This window comes from Tupaia chinensis, unplaced genomic scaffold (genome assembly GCF_000334495.1).
Source record: "Tupaia chinensis unplaced genomic scaffold, TupChi_1.0 Scaffold141044_1, whole genome shotgun sequence".
Lineage (NCBI taxonomy): Eukaryota > Metazoa > Chordata > Mammalia > Scandentia > Tupaiidae > Tupaia > Tupaia belangeri.
Genome location: NW_006200910.1, coordinates 285,992 through 301,957, shown reverse-complemented (window position 1 = coordinate 301,957; position 15,966 = coordinate 285,992). Strand labels below are relative to the sequence as shown.

Genomic DNA, 15,966 nt, shown 5'->3' with positions numbered 1-15,966 from the left:
ATATCTTAATCATTTCATTCATTTTTTTAAGATATAAAGGAGATTAAAAATAATTTTAGTCTGGTCTCTTATTAAATATAATATTTTAATGTTTACTATTATATTATTTTGGTAATCATACTGTGTTATCAACTGTTTACCATTACCAGTTAACAAATGACTCACACTGTTTATAAAGAAAGTACATGATTGGTCTACAAATGAAATTTTTTTTGAGAGATTATTGCTATAGGGCCTTTTCACTCAATGGAGAGACAGAGACAGAAGGTGAGAAATCACCTCCTAGCCAGGGATGGCCATGCTGCAATCTTCTCTTCTTTACACTCCTCCTGGGATTCTGAGCATGTATGCACATGCACCTGGTGTGAGTCTCAAGCTGCTGGATCTGGGACTCGAACCACAGTTGGCCATGTGGGAGTCCAGCGCCTTAGCCACTACATCACTTGCTGACCCCTACAAATGAATCTTCTAAATTTTTGTAGAGGTTTTTGCCTTAGGGTGCGTGCACTTGCTGAAGAGACAAAGAGACAGACAAAGACAGTGAAAGGGAAAATGAGAAATCACCCCCCCCCAGGGGGGTTGGCCACACCACAATCCCTTCTCTTCCATTCTTCTGAGATCTTGAGCATCCTCCTACACAACATGATTTTCAAGTCACTGAGTCTAGGACTCAAAGGACAGTTGGCCATGTGGGAGGCCAGCAACATAACTACTACACCCATCTGAAATGATTTTTTTTTCTTAGAGATTTTTTGCTATAGGATGCATGTACTCACAAGAGAGACAGAGAGACAGAAAGTGAGAGGGGATAGCCACACCACAATCCCTTCTCCTCTCAGGATCTTGGACATGCACGCACATGTGCCTCACATGAGCAAGCCACTGGGTCTGAGACTTGAACCATAGTCAACTACATGGGAGTCCAGCAACATAACCGTTACACCATCTGCTGGCCCTGGGTAATATTGTTTTCCACTTTAAACATCAATTGGCTTATTTTTTTTAGAGAGAAATTTTTGCTATAGGGCATGTGCACTTGCCAGAGAGACAGAAAGTGAGAAATCACCCCCCATGGGGCATGGCCATACCACAATCCCTTCTTTTCCAGTCTTCTCTTGGAATTTTGGGCATAGACACACACACACACACACACACACACACACACACACACACCTGGCATGAGTTTTAAGTCACCAGGTCTGGGGCTCGAACCATGGTCGAGCACATGTGAGTCCAACGACATAACCATTACGCCATTCACTGGTCCCAAGTTGGCTTATTTTTATATTTTTGTATTTCTTAATTATGAGAAAGAAAAGATTTGGCTCATTTGTAAGCCTTTCTCTGAATATAACACATTGCAAGTGTGATAGTCTTTATGTCTAATAAAAAACTGAGGATTACATCATTATAGTCTTTTTGTTTCTTGTTTTTTAAGGTTCTAGAGATAGCTTGATGTGTTATATAAAACTTTTGATCAGAGGGCCAGCAGATGGGATAGTGGTTATGTGGACTCCCACATGACTGACTGCAGTTCAAGTACCGGATGTGGTAGCTTAAAACACACTGGGCGTGTGTGCATGTGTGCCCAAGATCCCAAGAGGAGAATGAAGGAGAAAGGATTGTGGTGTGACCATCCACGATGGGAGTTGATTTCTCACTTTCTCTCTCGCTGTCTCTGCCTCTCTCTCTCCCATGAGCACATGTGCCCTAAAGCAAACAAACAAACAAAAAAATGCTTTTGAAAAGATAAAAAAGCTTTTGATCAGATGAATGAAATTTATAGAATCTGATGAAGAGCATTTTGAGATAAACTTGCAGAATTTTCATTTGCACATTCTTCATTTTGCTGTTTCAACATCAATGTTAACTTGCTTCATTATGGATATATAGTTAGCCAAAATATTGCCAAAACAACAATTTCTATTAGAATTAATTATTTAATTAAATTAATTAATTTTTTGTAAAAGAGATTTTTGGTATAGGGTGCACGCACTAGCCAGAGAGACAGAAAGCAAGAAATCACTTCCCGGGGGGATGGCCAATCCCTTCTCTTCCCTTCTCTCGGGATTTTGGGCATGCATGCACACATACCCGACGTGAGTTTTAAGCTGCCAGGTCCAGGACTCAAACCACAGTTAATTACGTGGGAGTCCAGCAGCGTAACCATTACGTCATCTGCTGGTTCTTTATTACTTTTAAATTTGCTACATTTTACATGTGCTCACTAGAGAGAGACAGAGAGACACACAGAAAAAAAGCAAGAAAGCAAGTCACCAAGTCTCAGACTTGAACCATAGTCAGCCATGTGGTAGTCCAGTGCCTTAACCACCATGGCACCTACTGGTCTCCAAAACAATAATAATTTAAAACTGTGCCAAAATCTACACCACAGTTTGTGTTGTTCAGGGTAGAGTATGTTCTGATTTCCATGAACTGTCAGGCGTATCAGGGATAGTCCATTTGGAGGCTCTCAGATTGTTCTGTTTTAAAGGCAAGTATGTTTGGGGGCCAGCAGGTGGCATGGTGGTTAAAGGTATTGGACTCCCACATGGCTGACAGTGGTTCAAGTCCTGGACCTAGCAGCTTGCTTTCTAACTTTTCCTCTCTCTATGTCTGTCTCTCTCTAGTCAAGTTAAATAATAATAATAATAATAATAAAGTTAAATAAAATAATTCTAAAAATAAATGTAAAGGCAAATATGTTTAAGGCCAGCTCTTTGGCCTCATAGTTGGGGCAGCCAGATCCCACACGGCTGTTCACACAATTTGAGTCCCAGACCCAGTGGCTTGAAAATCATGCTTGGTGCATGTATGCGTGCACTCAAAATCCCAAAAGAAGGGAAAGGTAGAGGAGAAGGGATTGCAGTGTGACCATTCTCCATGGGGGTGCTTTCTCCTACCACCCTAGTCTTTCTGTCTCTCCCTGGTGAGCACTCGTGCTTTCTGGCAAAAAACCAAAAACATATTTAGATGATATATTAATCAAAATAGAAATTAAACTAAACTCTGTTATTTTTTTTTCTTTTGTTATAGGGCAAATACACTCACTGTGGGAGGAGAGTGAGAAATAGGAAAAGAGAAAGTGAGAGAGTACCCCCAGAGGGGCTGACCATATAATCCCTTCTCTTCCATTCTTCTTTAGGGATTTTAGACACACGTGCACAAGTGTGCCTGGTGTGTTTTTCAAGGCACTGGGTCTGGGACCAGCAGTTAGCGTAATGGCTATGTTGCTGAACTCCCATATAGTCGACCGCAGTTCGAGTCCCAGACCCGGTGGCCTAAACACACGCCAGGTGCGTATGTGTGTGCCCAAGATCCCAACAGGAGAATAGAGGAGAAGGGATTGTGGCATGGCCATCCCCCCTGGGGGGTGATTTCTCGCTTTCTGTCTCTGTCTCACTCTGTCTCTCTGGTGAGCGCACATGCCCTGTAGCATAAACCTCTCAAGGCACTGGGTCTAAGACTCTAACCACATAGTTGGTCTTGTGGGATCCAACTGCTTTAACCACCACACCACCAGCAAGGCCCAAGCCTCATTAATTTATACCTTTAAAATCACAAATAAGGGGACCAGCAGGTGATGTGGTGGTTAAGGTGCTGGACACTCCCACATGGTCAACCATGGTTTAAGTCTCGGATCTGGTGACTTGCTTTCTCACTTCTTCTCTCTCTGGTCAAATTAAAATAAATTACTGAATAAATAATTTTTTTTTTTAAATTAAAATAAATTACTGAATAAATAAAATTTTTAAAAAATCACAAATATGGCTTTCCCCATAGCCTGGTGGTTAAGGGAGCTGGATCCCACAAGAACAACTGTGGTTTGAATCCCCATCTTGGTAGCTTGAAAAACATGCCAGGTGGACTTATGAATGTGTGTGTCCAGAATTGTGACAGGAAGGAGAAATGGAGAAAGGATTGTGGTGTGACCATGTTTCATTGGGGAGTGTGTTCTCCCTCTTTCTCTGTGTTATCTTTGTCTCATGAGCACATATAGCAATTAAATAAATTAAATTAAATCACAAATAATTTGGAACACCTTTAAGAATGCCCGCAGATTGGGGGCCAGCCCTATGTAGCACAGAGGTTCAAGTAGCTAGATCTCACATTGCCGACCATGGCTCGAATCCCAGCTGGGCAGCTTCCTATAAAAATTTTGAAAGGAGGCTGTCAAAGGAGGAATGCAGGAATGGAGGAAAAAGAATTGCACCATGACCATACCCTACTGAGTGTTGCTTTCTTTCTCTCTCCTTCTCTCTCTCCCTCTCTGCAAGTGTTCAAACCCTTTGGCAATGAAAAAAATAAAAAGAAAGAATCCCCATGAGTTTGCAAACTTTATTTATTTTTAGGTTTTTGCTGTCACCAGAAAGAGATAGAGACAGAGAGAGGGAAAGTGAAAAATCAACCCCCGGAGTGTGCAGTCCCCTCTCTTCCATATCCTCTCGGTATTTTGGACACACACACACACACACACACGTCTGGCATGATTTTCAAGCCACTGGTCTGGGACTCAGACCACTGTAGGAGTCCACTGCCTCAACCACCACTCAATCTGCTAGCCCTAAAAAAGAAATTTTTAGGGGACCAGCAGGTGGCATGGTGGTTAAGGTGCTTGACTCTACCATATGGGTGACCATAGTTTGAGTCATAGACCTGGTGGCTTGCTTTCTCGTTCTCTCTCTCTCTCTCTCCCTCTGTGTGTGTGTGTCTCTCTCTCTCTGGTCAAATTAAAATGAATGAATGAATAAATAAAATTACATTTAAAAATAATTCTTAAAAAAATTTTAAGTGCACTCACTAGAGAGAGACAGAGAGACGGGGAGAGAAGAAAGCACCCCTAATGGGGAATGATCACGCCACAATCCCTTCTCCTCCATCTTTTTCTTCTTTTGGGATTTTGGGTTTGTGTGCATATAGACCTTCTGTGTTTCCCAAGATTCCAGGTCTAGAACTTGTATTGTGCAGTTGGCCATGTGGGATCTGGCTACCTTAATCACCAAACCATGGAGCTGGCATTTTTTTTTTTAAGAAAGATTTTTTGCTATAGGGCACATGCACTCACCAGAGACAGAGAGACAGCCAGAAATCACCTCCTAGGAGTATGGCCACACCACAATCCCTCTCCTTCATTCTCCTCTTAGGATTTTGGCCTGAGTTTTAAGTCATCAGATCTGGGACTTGAACAGCAGTCGACTGCAGTCGACTATGGGAATCCAACGACATAACCATTATGCCCTCTGCTGGTTCCAGAGCTGGAGTATTTAAAAATTACTAATATATGCTAATTAATGGAGGTATAATGTGATTTTTCATTACATGAATACAATGTGTGATGATTTAAGTCAAAGTAATTAGTATAATCATTATCTCAGCTATTTGTCATTATTTTGTGTTGGGATACAAACTTGTTTGAAAATGATTTCTAGTTGGAAAAAACCTGAGACACAGGGCCAGCTTGTGGCATGGTTGTTACGGTGGCTGGATCCCACATGGCTGGCTGTACATGTTGAATCCCAGACCTGGTAGCTTGAAAAACATCGTGGATACTTGTGCATGTGTATTCAAAATCCTGAGAGAAGAATGGAAAAAGAGGGATTGTAGCATGGCCATTCCCCCGACGGGGGGCGGCATGCTTTCTCACTTTCCCAACTCCCTCTGTCTCTGTGCCTCTTTTTCTTTTTTTAACTTAAACAAAAATTTTTTTTATTAATTCATTTATTTATTTTAATTTGACCAGGCACAGAGTGAGAGAGAGAGAGATGTGCGTGCCCAAGATCCCGAGAGGAGAATGAAGGAGAAGGGATTGCGGTGTGGCAATCCCCCCAGGGGGTGCCTTAACCACCACGCCACCTACTGGTCCCTGTCTCTATGCCTCTTAAGCAAGCCCTATAGCAAAACAAAAACAAAAACAAAAACAAACCTGAGGCACAGGGAGGCTAAGTAACTGGCCCAAGATTGTACATGTGGATGCTAATGGAGCATACCTTCAAACCTAGGTTATTGGGCCCTAGAATCTTTGCTTTTTCTGTTTGTGTGTGTGTATGCACACGCACGTGTAAGTGCACTTGCACACTAGAGGGCATATGCACTTGCCCAAGAGAAACAGAGAGAGGGAGAAACAGTAATGGCCACAATCCCTTCTCCTCCTCTTAGCCATCCTCTCTTCAGGATCTTGGGCACACACATACACGTGTCTGGTATGTTTCTCAAGCTGCCAAGGGCAGAATTTGGAATGCCATGTGGCATCTGGCTTCCTTAATCACTAGATCATGGGGCCTGCCCTTCTCAAGCTGCCAAGGGCAGAATTTGGAATGTCATGTGGCATCTGGCTTCCTTCACTTTTTCTTTTTCTTTTTTTGGAGAGGTTTTTGCTATAGGGCGTGTGTGCTCGCCAGAAAGACAGAGAGAGACAGAGGAACAGAGGGAAAAATCACCCCCCAGGATGGATGGCCATGCCACAATCCCTTTTCCTCTATTCTCCTCTTGGGATCTTGGGCACGCACGCACACACACCCAGCATGAGCTTAAGCCACTGGGTCCGGGACTCCAACCACTCCAAGGGAGTCCAGCGACATAGCCATTACGCCAACTGCTGGTCCCCCTCCTTCACTTTTTAAAAAAAATTATGCCAGAAGGCACATTGCTTACCGTAGAGAGAAAGAGAGAAAGAGTTAAAAAGCATCCCCTGTGGGGAATGGTCACGCCACAACCCCTTCTCCATTTTTTCCCTCCTTTTGGGATCTTGGATGTTCAGTTTCCATATTCCTTTTGAAGTATTTTTCATATTCTGGCCCTACATTTTCTTTCTATCCTCAAGATCTTTCTTGTGAATTTTGGGACCGAGATAACAGTCTAGCAGAAGGGGGAGGTGGTAGTTAAAGAGAACAATCCCTTACTGGTTGCGTGACCCCAGAGTGGACAGAGGTGACTTGAAACTCTTAAACCTACCAGTATCACCAGTGACTATTTTTCATGGTCAGTTCTGTCTTCTACTGTATTTCACAGACTGAAGCAACAGTGTTAAGAGAAACTCAGGGTCATTCCCATAGCCTAGAAGTTAAGGGAGTCAGATTCCACATGGCTAACCCCGGCCCCAGCAGGTTGAAAACATGCTGGGCATAGGAGCATGCCTAAAATTTCAATGGGAGGAAGAAATGGAGGAGAAAGAATCATGGCATGACCACACCCCTTTGGGGAGTGCTTCCCTCTCCCCCTGCCACACTTTCTGGCAATTAAAAGAAAAAAGAAGAGTAAGAGAAACTCAAAGAAAAATGGAATAGTAGTGGGCACAACTGTGATTTATCATTCTCCATCATTTAGCTTCCCCCTTCTTTAATTTCTGTTCCTCCTTTGCTTTACCCTCACAGAATTGCAAGAATCCACAAATGCCAGACTGTGGCCATTGAAGCTGGCTTTGGAGGTGGCAGCTTGGTTTATCTTGCTTATTTTTGTCTTGGAGATCCTTCTTATGTGGCTATCCAGCTTTTTCCTCTTCTGGAAGAATGCCTGGAATGTCTTTGACTTTATTGTTACCATGTTGGTAAGAATAGACACCCCCAGGATTAGTTTAGTGGGATGAGGAACATACCTAGGTGAATAAAAAATAATAAGGAAAGTTATTATGATAACTTTGGGCACACACATATATGTGCCTGGCGTGTATTGATAGAAATTTACATCATTTTGTGAACAATGTAAATATTGATAGAAATGTACATAGTTTCTTTCTTTTATTTATTTATTTTCTAACTGAAAGTCTGTCATTACAAGAATTGGCATTAAAGCTAGGTAGACTCTAACCAAGCACATCAATGCCAACGTGACATCTACTAGTTACTGAGCACCTACTAAGTGCCAGGCACTATCTTAGGTGTTTTACCCGTATTATGTCATTTGCATTTCACAACAACCCAATGAAACAAACATTAATTTAATTCCCTTTTTATATTTGAACAAGTCGAAGGACAGAGTTGAAGTAATTTAGTAGAGAAAGGCTGAATAGAAAACAATCCCCAGAAAATACTGTTCAAGGAATAATGCCCAGGGAACTATGAAAGAGGATGAGAAGAAGAAAGGGTCATTGTGGCTGGGTGAATTTGGGTGTATTTTACTCATAATCTTTATGTTTCCCACAGTCCCTGCTTCCTGAGGTTGTGGTGCTGGTAGGAGTATCAGGGCAGTCTGTGTGGCTCCAATTTCTGAGGATCTGCCGGGTGCTGAGGTCTCTCAAACTCTTTGCACGATTCCGTCAAATTCGAGTTATCATTTTGGCCCTGGTCAGGGCTCTTAAGGTGATTCGACTGTTGGAACTAAAGCAGGGTTGGGGGCAAGGCAGAAAAACATGAAAATTTAACATTTAACACGAAACAAGTTTGGGTGGGTCAAAGAGTAGTGAAAGGTCCTGTGAAGTATTATTGGACAAGAAGAGATGGGGGAGAAACTGCTGTGGTTTAGGGATGACTGCTCAGGAGTGGAGATGGGGGTTTGGTGGGGGATTGCCGGGTGGGCTTGACTGGGCTGTCAGTGTAGATCAGCCTAGTCTGGCCCACCTCTGACTTGAAGTCATGGCCTCTAGAGTATGATCTTCCTCTTGATGTTGCTGCTCATCTTCTTCTACATTTTTGCCGTGTCTGGTGTCTTCTTCTTCGAGGCGTACACCCGTTCAACTCGTGAGGACCTGGAGTACCGCCTGTTCTTCTCGTAGGCGGGGCTGGGGAAGCTTGGGTGAGGGGAGAGAATTTGGGTAAGAGACTGGGAAGCTCATCGAAAGTACAGTAATACAAAAAGCATAATCTATTGTAAGAAACTGGAGGGGCCAGCAGGTGGCCTGGTAATTGGGGTGCTGAACTCCCACTTGGCTGACCACAATTCAAGTCCTGGACCTGGCAGTTTGTTTGCTCTCTCTCAGGCACACATGTGCCCTGTAGCAAATTTTAAAATAATAATAATAAATAAAATTAAATAAATTTCTTTAAAACATTTTTTTAAAAAGGAGCTGAAATAGAACATAGTAAAGAGAGATCAAGTGAGAAAGCAATGGAATTGATGAATGGTATAAGCTCTGGTCTTGAAGGTAGGGCAGTTAGTTCCAAGTTTACCCTGGGTTTTGCAAATTCAAGCATACTCTCATCAGATTTATACACACACATAAATACACACATACATATATATACCCACATATATATATATGTATTTTAGAATTATTTATTTAATTCCATTTGTTTATTATTATTGTTGTTATTTTTAATTTGATCAGAGAGAGAAAGAGAGAGAGAGAGGGAAAGTGAGAAAGCAAGTCTCCAGGTCCAGGACTTGAACTACGGCCAGCCATGTGGGAATCCAGTGCCTTTAATCACCACACCACCTGCTGGCCCCCATCAGCTATATTTAGATGGCAGTATACTCCAAGGGTTAAACTATGATTTCTATGATAAGTTACTTTTTAAAAGATAGGATTAATAGTAGTACTATTTCATGAGTGTGGAGATAAATGAAGAGTCTTTAGCACATAAGTGATAAGTAAATGTTACTGTGATGGTCATTGGTTTTTCCCCCAGTTTCTAGGTGTGGATATTCCACAAGTATGTAGCTATACTCACTCAAAAGTAAAATCCTGATAAGATCTCTGTTTAGGGGCTGGCAGGTGATGTGGTTAAGGACACTGGACTTCCACATGGCTAACCACAGTTTGAGTCCTGATCCTGGCAGCTTGCTTTCTCACTTTTCTACCCTCCCTCTCTCTCACTTTTGCTCTCTCTCTCTCTCTCTCTCTCTCTCTCTCTCTCTCACTTTTTGCTCTTGTTCTCTCTTGCTCTGTCCCTCTCTGGTCAAATTAAAATAAATAAATGAATGAAGTTAAATAGTTCTTCAAAAAAAAAGATCTCTGTTTAGAAACTCTAGTCGGTAGAAGAAAGTCAACTTGAATTTTAGAGGAGATAATTCTATTTATGAATTGGAATTTAATCTGAGAGCACCTCTCAGTCTCTCTCAGACTCTAACAGTTTTATTAACATATTGAGTTAGGAAGGTCCTACAATTTATCCTATTCAAACCTTGATGTTTTCAATAACGTGTACATGGAGGACTAAGAAGGAAAGGAAATTTTGGATATCTTCTTGAGACCTTTTGTAATACTCATAAAATGTCTCAGGTATCATGTTTTCTTAATGTATAATTAAATTTGTGAATTTAATAATATTTCATATTATTAATATATACTCATTATCACTCACTTTTTTGGAATTACGTATATTTTTGTCTCATATGCATCTTTTTAATTGGCTATCAGTTCATACCATCATGCTAAATAGGAATGATGTTTGCTCAGTTTGTGAGTGTTTTGCTTTTGTTTTTGCCATAGGGAACATGCATTTGCTAGAGAGAGACAAAGAAAGACAGTGCAAGGAAAAGTGAGAAATCACCCCCCTGTGTTGGTGACCATGCCACAGTCCCTTCTCCTCTTGGGATTTTGGGCATGCACACACACGCCTAGCATGATTTTCAAGCCACTGGGTCAGGGACTTGAACCATGGTTGGCCATGTGGGAGTCCAGCACACCACCTGCTGGCCCTGTGAGTGATCTTTTACTGTGAGGAGTCCATAGAACAGTGAAGAATGAACTCATACAAAATAATATCTAGGGACCAGCAGGTGGCCTGGTGGTTAAGGTGCTGGGCTCCCACACAACATGGTTCAAGTCCCAGACCTGGTGACTTGCTCTCTTACTTTCACTCTCCCTCTCTCTCTGTCTGCCTTTCTGTAATGTGTGTGCCCTATAGCAAATTCTAAAATAATAATATAGCAATTTTTAAAATAATATTTTAGAGATTTTTGCTATAGAGTGCATGTGCTTGACAGAGAGACAGAGAGAAAGAAAATGAGGAATCACCCACCAAGGGGGATGTCCACACCTCAGTCCCTTCTCCTCTTGGGATTTTGGGCATGCACACACATGTGCCTGGCATGAGTTTAAGCCACCAGGTCTAGGATTTGAACCACGGTCAATTATGTGGGAGTTCAGTGCTATAACCATTACACCACCTGCTGGTCCACAATATATAATTTTTAAAAAAAATCTAGTTGGTGATTCATTAATCTTTCCAAAGTTCAATCAGTTATATTTTTTGAGTACTATTGGTGTCCCAGGACTAATGGAATAGTGAGAGGTAGTCCTAGATTGTAAGGAAAACCTAACACGACTTCAAACTGAAGAATGATAAGCTAAAAAATGAGTATGGTAGAAAAGGAACCAAAGTCAGAACAAACTACAATGAAATGCTCATATAGTAATAGCCTTAAAAGTAGGCGTGAGGGACCAGTAGATGGTATAATGGTTACATTGCTGGACTCCCTAAAACCATGGTTTGAGTCCTGGACCCAGTGGCTTAAAACTCACATCAGATCCATGTGCATGCATGCCCAAGATCCCAAGAGAAGACTGGAGGAGAAGGGATTGTGGCCTGGCCATCCCTCTGGGGGTTGATTTCTCACTTTCTGTCTCTCCAGCAAGCACATACACCCTATAGCAAAAATCTCTCTCTAAAAAAAAAAAAAAAAAAAGTAAGAATGATAGAGTTTTTGAGAGGTTTAGATTCCTGCTCTGTCTATTCACATGCCTTTTTCTTTAGGGACCTGATGAATTCCCTAGTGACGGTGTTCATTCTCTTCACCTTGGATCATTGGTATGCACTGCTTCAGGATACCTGGAAGGTACCTGAAGTCAGCCGTGTCTTCAGCAGTGCCTATGTCATCCTTTGGCTGTTGCTTGGCTCTATTATCTTTCGAAATATCATCGTAGCCATGATGGGTAAGCTAGGAGAGGTGAAACTGTGTGGGAGAGGTGGTTGGGAAGAAATTCATCTGAAAGCCAGGATTGGTGGATTATGGGTAGAGAGAATCTAGTGTAATAGGAGGGCTGAGGTCTTGGAATGGATATTCCACTTTCTTCCCACCTGAGCCCTCTCCCCAGGTCTAGTCACTACCATCTCCCAACTCATAATGGCCTTTTGGGGCAGTTACTAACTTCCAGAATATCAGGAAAGAGCTGAATGAGGAGATGACACATCTGGAGGTTCAGCACAAAGCTGACATATTCAAGCGGCAAATTATCCAGAGGTCTGCTTCACCATTTTAAATTCAACTTTATTTCTCAGTGGTTTTCTGACCCATTTCCTGTTTTTGCTCTTTGGCTTAACCCCACTTTTCTCTGTGACAAGATTTCCCTCAACCGTTAAGAATTTTTAAGCTCTATAATATTGCCTCATTCTTCATCTACTGTGGGGAATCTCCTTATACTTTTTTTTTTTAACCTTTAATTACAATTTGTTATTCCTGCTTAATTTTCTTCACTTTCCAACTTTTTTATTTTCTTACTGCACTTCTGTTTGAGTTTATCTCTCTTCTCTCTTTTGTTCTGTTTTATAGAAGACAAAACCTGTCTCCTGAGGCAATGAGATCAAGTCATAGCAAAATGGATACCAGGTTAGGAGCATGTGTGTGATCTGGGATGGATACACGTGAAAGAGGAGAGGGTAAACCACAGATAGAGATTGACTTTGAAAGAAAATTCATTCATTTAATAAAAATTCATTGTAGTTGATTGAATGGTGGCCCCCAAAATGATATGTTCATGTCCTAATTCCCTGGAACCTGTGAACAGGACCTTAGTTTGCAGAAGGATCTTTGTAGATGTGATTTGAGTTAAGGATCTTGAGATGAGATCACCCTGGATTATGCAGGCGGGCCCTAAATTCAATGAAAAGGGTCCTTTTAAGAGACAGAAAAGGAGAAGACACAAACACAAAGAATAGGAGAAGGTGATGTGAAAACGGAGATGGAGATTGGAGTGATTTGGCCACAAGCCAAGGGAAGTGCTGGGCAGCAGCCAGAAGACAGAGAGGCATGGAACCTTCTCTCCAGAGCCTCCAGAAGGAGTATGGCTCTGCTGACACCTTAATATCAGACTTTGGCCTCCAAAACTGTGAGAGAATACATTTCTGTTGCTTTAAGCCACCGAATATATGGTGATTTATTATGACAGCCACAGGAAACTAATACAGCTACCTGTAATGGAAGAGATACTATTTTAGACCTTGAGTGTATAGCAGTGGACAAGATAGTAGAAGGAGAAATAAGAAGCTCATTCCTCCATTAACAGGTGATGAATGCTTAGTAACTGCTTGCAATATATCAGTGAACAAAACAGACAATAAAATAATGCCTGTGCTCATGGAGCTCACATACCAATAGGGGTACGGAGATAATAAACAATGAGCATATTCAATAAGTAAATTATTACATTAAAATATAGTAAGCATTATGGAAAAATTAAAAATAGAACAGGGTGTGATGGATTAGGAATAGAGAGGGGGGGTTTGCAGATGTTTTGTCATTTTAATATTTAAATTAAAAAAATAATTATTTATCATCATTATCATTTTTTTTTTTAAAAATTGCTATAGGGCACATGTGCTCACCAGAGAAAGAAAGAGGGAAGGTGAGAAAGCAAGGTACCAGGTCTGGGATTCAAACCGCAGTCATCCATTTGTGAGTCCAGTGACCTAATCACTGTGGCACCTGCTGGTCTCCATTTTGTCATTTTAAATGGAGTAGTCAGGATGGCATCATGGGAGCGAAGACTTGAAGGGAGTTGAGGGGATTACTACGCGGATCTCTGTGGGAAGAGTGTCATAGGAGAGGGAACAGCTAGTGCAAATGCCCTAAGCTGGAAGCATGCCCGATGAGTTCGAGAAGCAACAAGGAGGCCATCTGACTGGAGTAGAGTGAGCAGGGGAAAGAGCGATGGGAGATAAGGGCAGAGAGAAAATGGTGACTTGATCCTGCAGAGTTATGGGAGCATCGGAGGGACGTGGGCTTTTACTCTGAGGGGAATGGGAAGCAGAGCAGAGGACTGACGTGAGTACTTACATTGAAGAAATTACTCTGGTTGCTGTGCTAATGGCAAACTGTAGAACAGGAAAGCAGAGAGATCAGGAGGATGTGCTACTATCCATGTAGGAGATGACTGTGGCCCAGAGCAGGGTGGTGCCATTGAGTTAGTGAGAAAAGATGTGTTCTAAAGGCACAGTCAGTACAGTCTCTTGATGGGCTTGAATGTAGGAGGGAAGGAAAGAGTTAAGGATGACACACTGAAGGTGATTGAGGTTGGAAGGGTCTAAACTTAGTTGGGATTGTTTTAGCTCTCACTGCCTTGAGTCTAGCTTTAGGGAATGGCCAGGACCAGTGCCAGAATAATGAATGAACTAGTCATGTCTTTTTTTTTTTGGAGAGGTTTTTGCTATAGGGCATGTGTGTGCTTGCTAGAAAGACAGAGAGAGACAGAGAGACAGGAAGCGAGAAATAACCCCCCAGGGAGGATGGCCACGCCCCAATCCTTTCTCCTCCATTCTCCTCTTGGGATCTTGGGCACACACGCACCCGCACCCGGTGTGAGTTTAAGCCACCAGGTTTGGGACTCGAACCACAGTCAACTACATGGGAGTCCATTGACAGAGCCATTATGCCAACTGCTGGTCCTGTAGTCATGTCTTTTTTTTTTTTTGGAGAGGTTTTTGCTATAGGGCTCATGCATTCGCCAGAAAGACAGAGACAGAGAGACTGAAAGTGAGAAAGCATCCCTGCCGCAATCCCTTCTCCTCCATTCTCCTCTCGGGCTCTTGGGCATGCATGCACACGTGCCCAGCGTGAGTTTAAGCCACCAGGTCTGGGACTCAAACCGCAGTCTACTACATAGGAGTCCAGTGACATAGACATTACACCAACTGCTGGTCCCAGTCATGTCTTTTGAAGGAACAAATTTTCTCCTTTTACTTACAGAGAAGTCAGTGATCAAAGGTCACCTTCGGACTCATCAGAAGCTTCTGAAGAAGAAGAGTCTAAGCACAGTTTGGCTGAAGAGGACTTAATAACATCTTCTACAAAACCAGAGGAAGAGCCCCAGTTAGCAAAACAAGAGAACCCATCTTCTGCTTCCTTATCCTCCTATTCGTCTAAATCCAAATATTCTGAAAATGTTGGTGAGCAGGATTTCTGTCATTTGAATCAGACACCCCTTCTCTCTGAGACATCCTCTTCTCTTTCTTTAAATAAATAATTTAATTAATTATTTTATTTATCATCATCATTATTTCTCCATTTGCTATAGGACACACACACTCACCAGAAAGAGACAGAGAGAGGGGGTGGGGAAAATGAGAGAGCAAGCTGCAAGGTCCGGTACTAAACCATAGTTGGCTATGTGGGAGTTCAGTGCTTTAACCACCATGCCACCTGCTGGCCCCCAGACATTCCCTTCTTCTTTTTTTTGAAGAGATTTTTGCTGTAGGGCATGTGTACTTGCCAGAGAGAGAGAGAGAAACAGAGAGACAGAAAACAAGAAATCACCTCCCGGGGGGGATGACCATGTTGCAATCCCTTCTCCAGTCTCCTCTCAGGATTTTGGGCTCACATGCACACGTGCTCAGCATGAGTTTTAAGCCACTGAGTCCAGGACTTAAACCACAGTCGACTACGTGGAAGTCCAGCGACATAACCATTACACCATCTGCTGCTACCCCCAGCACCCCGGTCTTAAGAAGAGCTCTCCTATATATCTGCTTTCCAATTTTCTCCACCCATCTGATGTTCTGGTCTTAATTACTTTCTCTGTGCTTCTTAGCTTCTCCTGTCCTTCTGTTTTATTGTGTGACTGTAACTCTCTCTGTTCATTGTAAAAAGTGGTGATGTACCCTTCTCCCTCCCTGCTTCCTGTTTCCTTTGTTATCCTCACCTTCCCACCCACACCATAGGTTTATCAGCTCTTACTCAATTTCCACAAGTCTACACAGGATTTTAAGAAGCATTCCTCCCTACAGGTCAGTTGGACTGGGAGACTCTTGTGCACCAGAATCTGCCTGGGCTAATGGAAATGGATCAGGATGAACGTGTTGTTTGGCCCAGAGATTC

General features: G+C 42.3%; 1 protein-coding gene across 1 annotated transcript in view; it reads left to right on the top strand.

The window, feature by feature from the left end:
* The window catches only part of CATSPER2 (cation channel sperm associated 2), a 26,535-nt gene that overhangs the window by 6,127 nt on the left and 4,442 nt on the right, over nt 1-15,966 (top strand). The window contains 8 exon segments of the mRNA XM_006162870.1: nt 7,371-7,543; nt 8,139-8,294; nt 8,579-8,703; nt 11,631-11,809; nt 12,018-12,117; nt 12,427-12,483; nt 14,839-15,038; nt 15,876-15,966. The exon segment at nt 15,876-15,966 is cut by the window's right edge and continues 25 nt beyond it. Of these exon segments, the coding sequence (XP_006162932.1) occupies nt 7,371-7,543; nt 8,139-8,294; nt 8,579-8,703; nt 11,631-11,809; nt 12,018-12,117; nt 12,427-12,483; nt 14,839-15,038; nt 15,876-15,966 (1,081 nt within the window).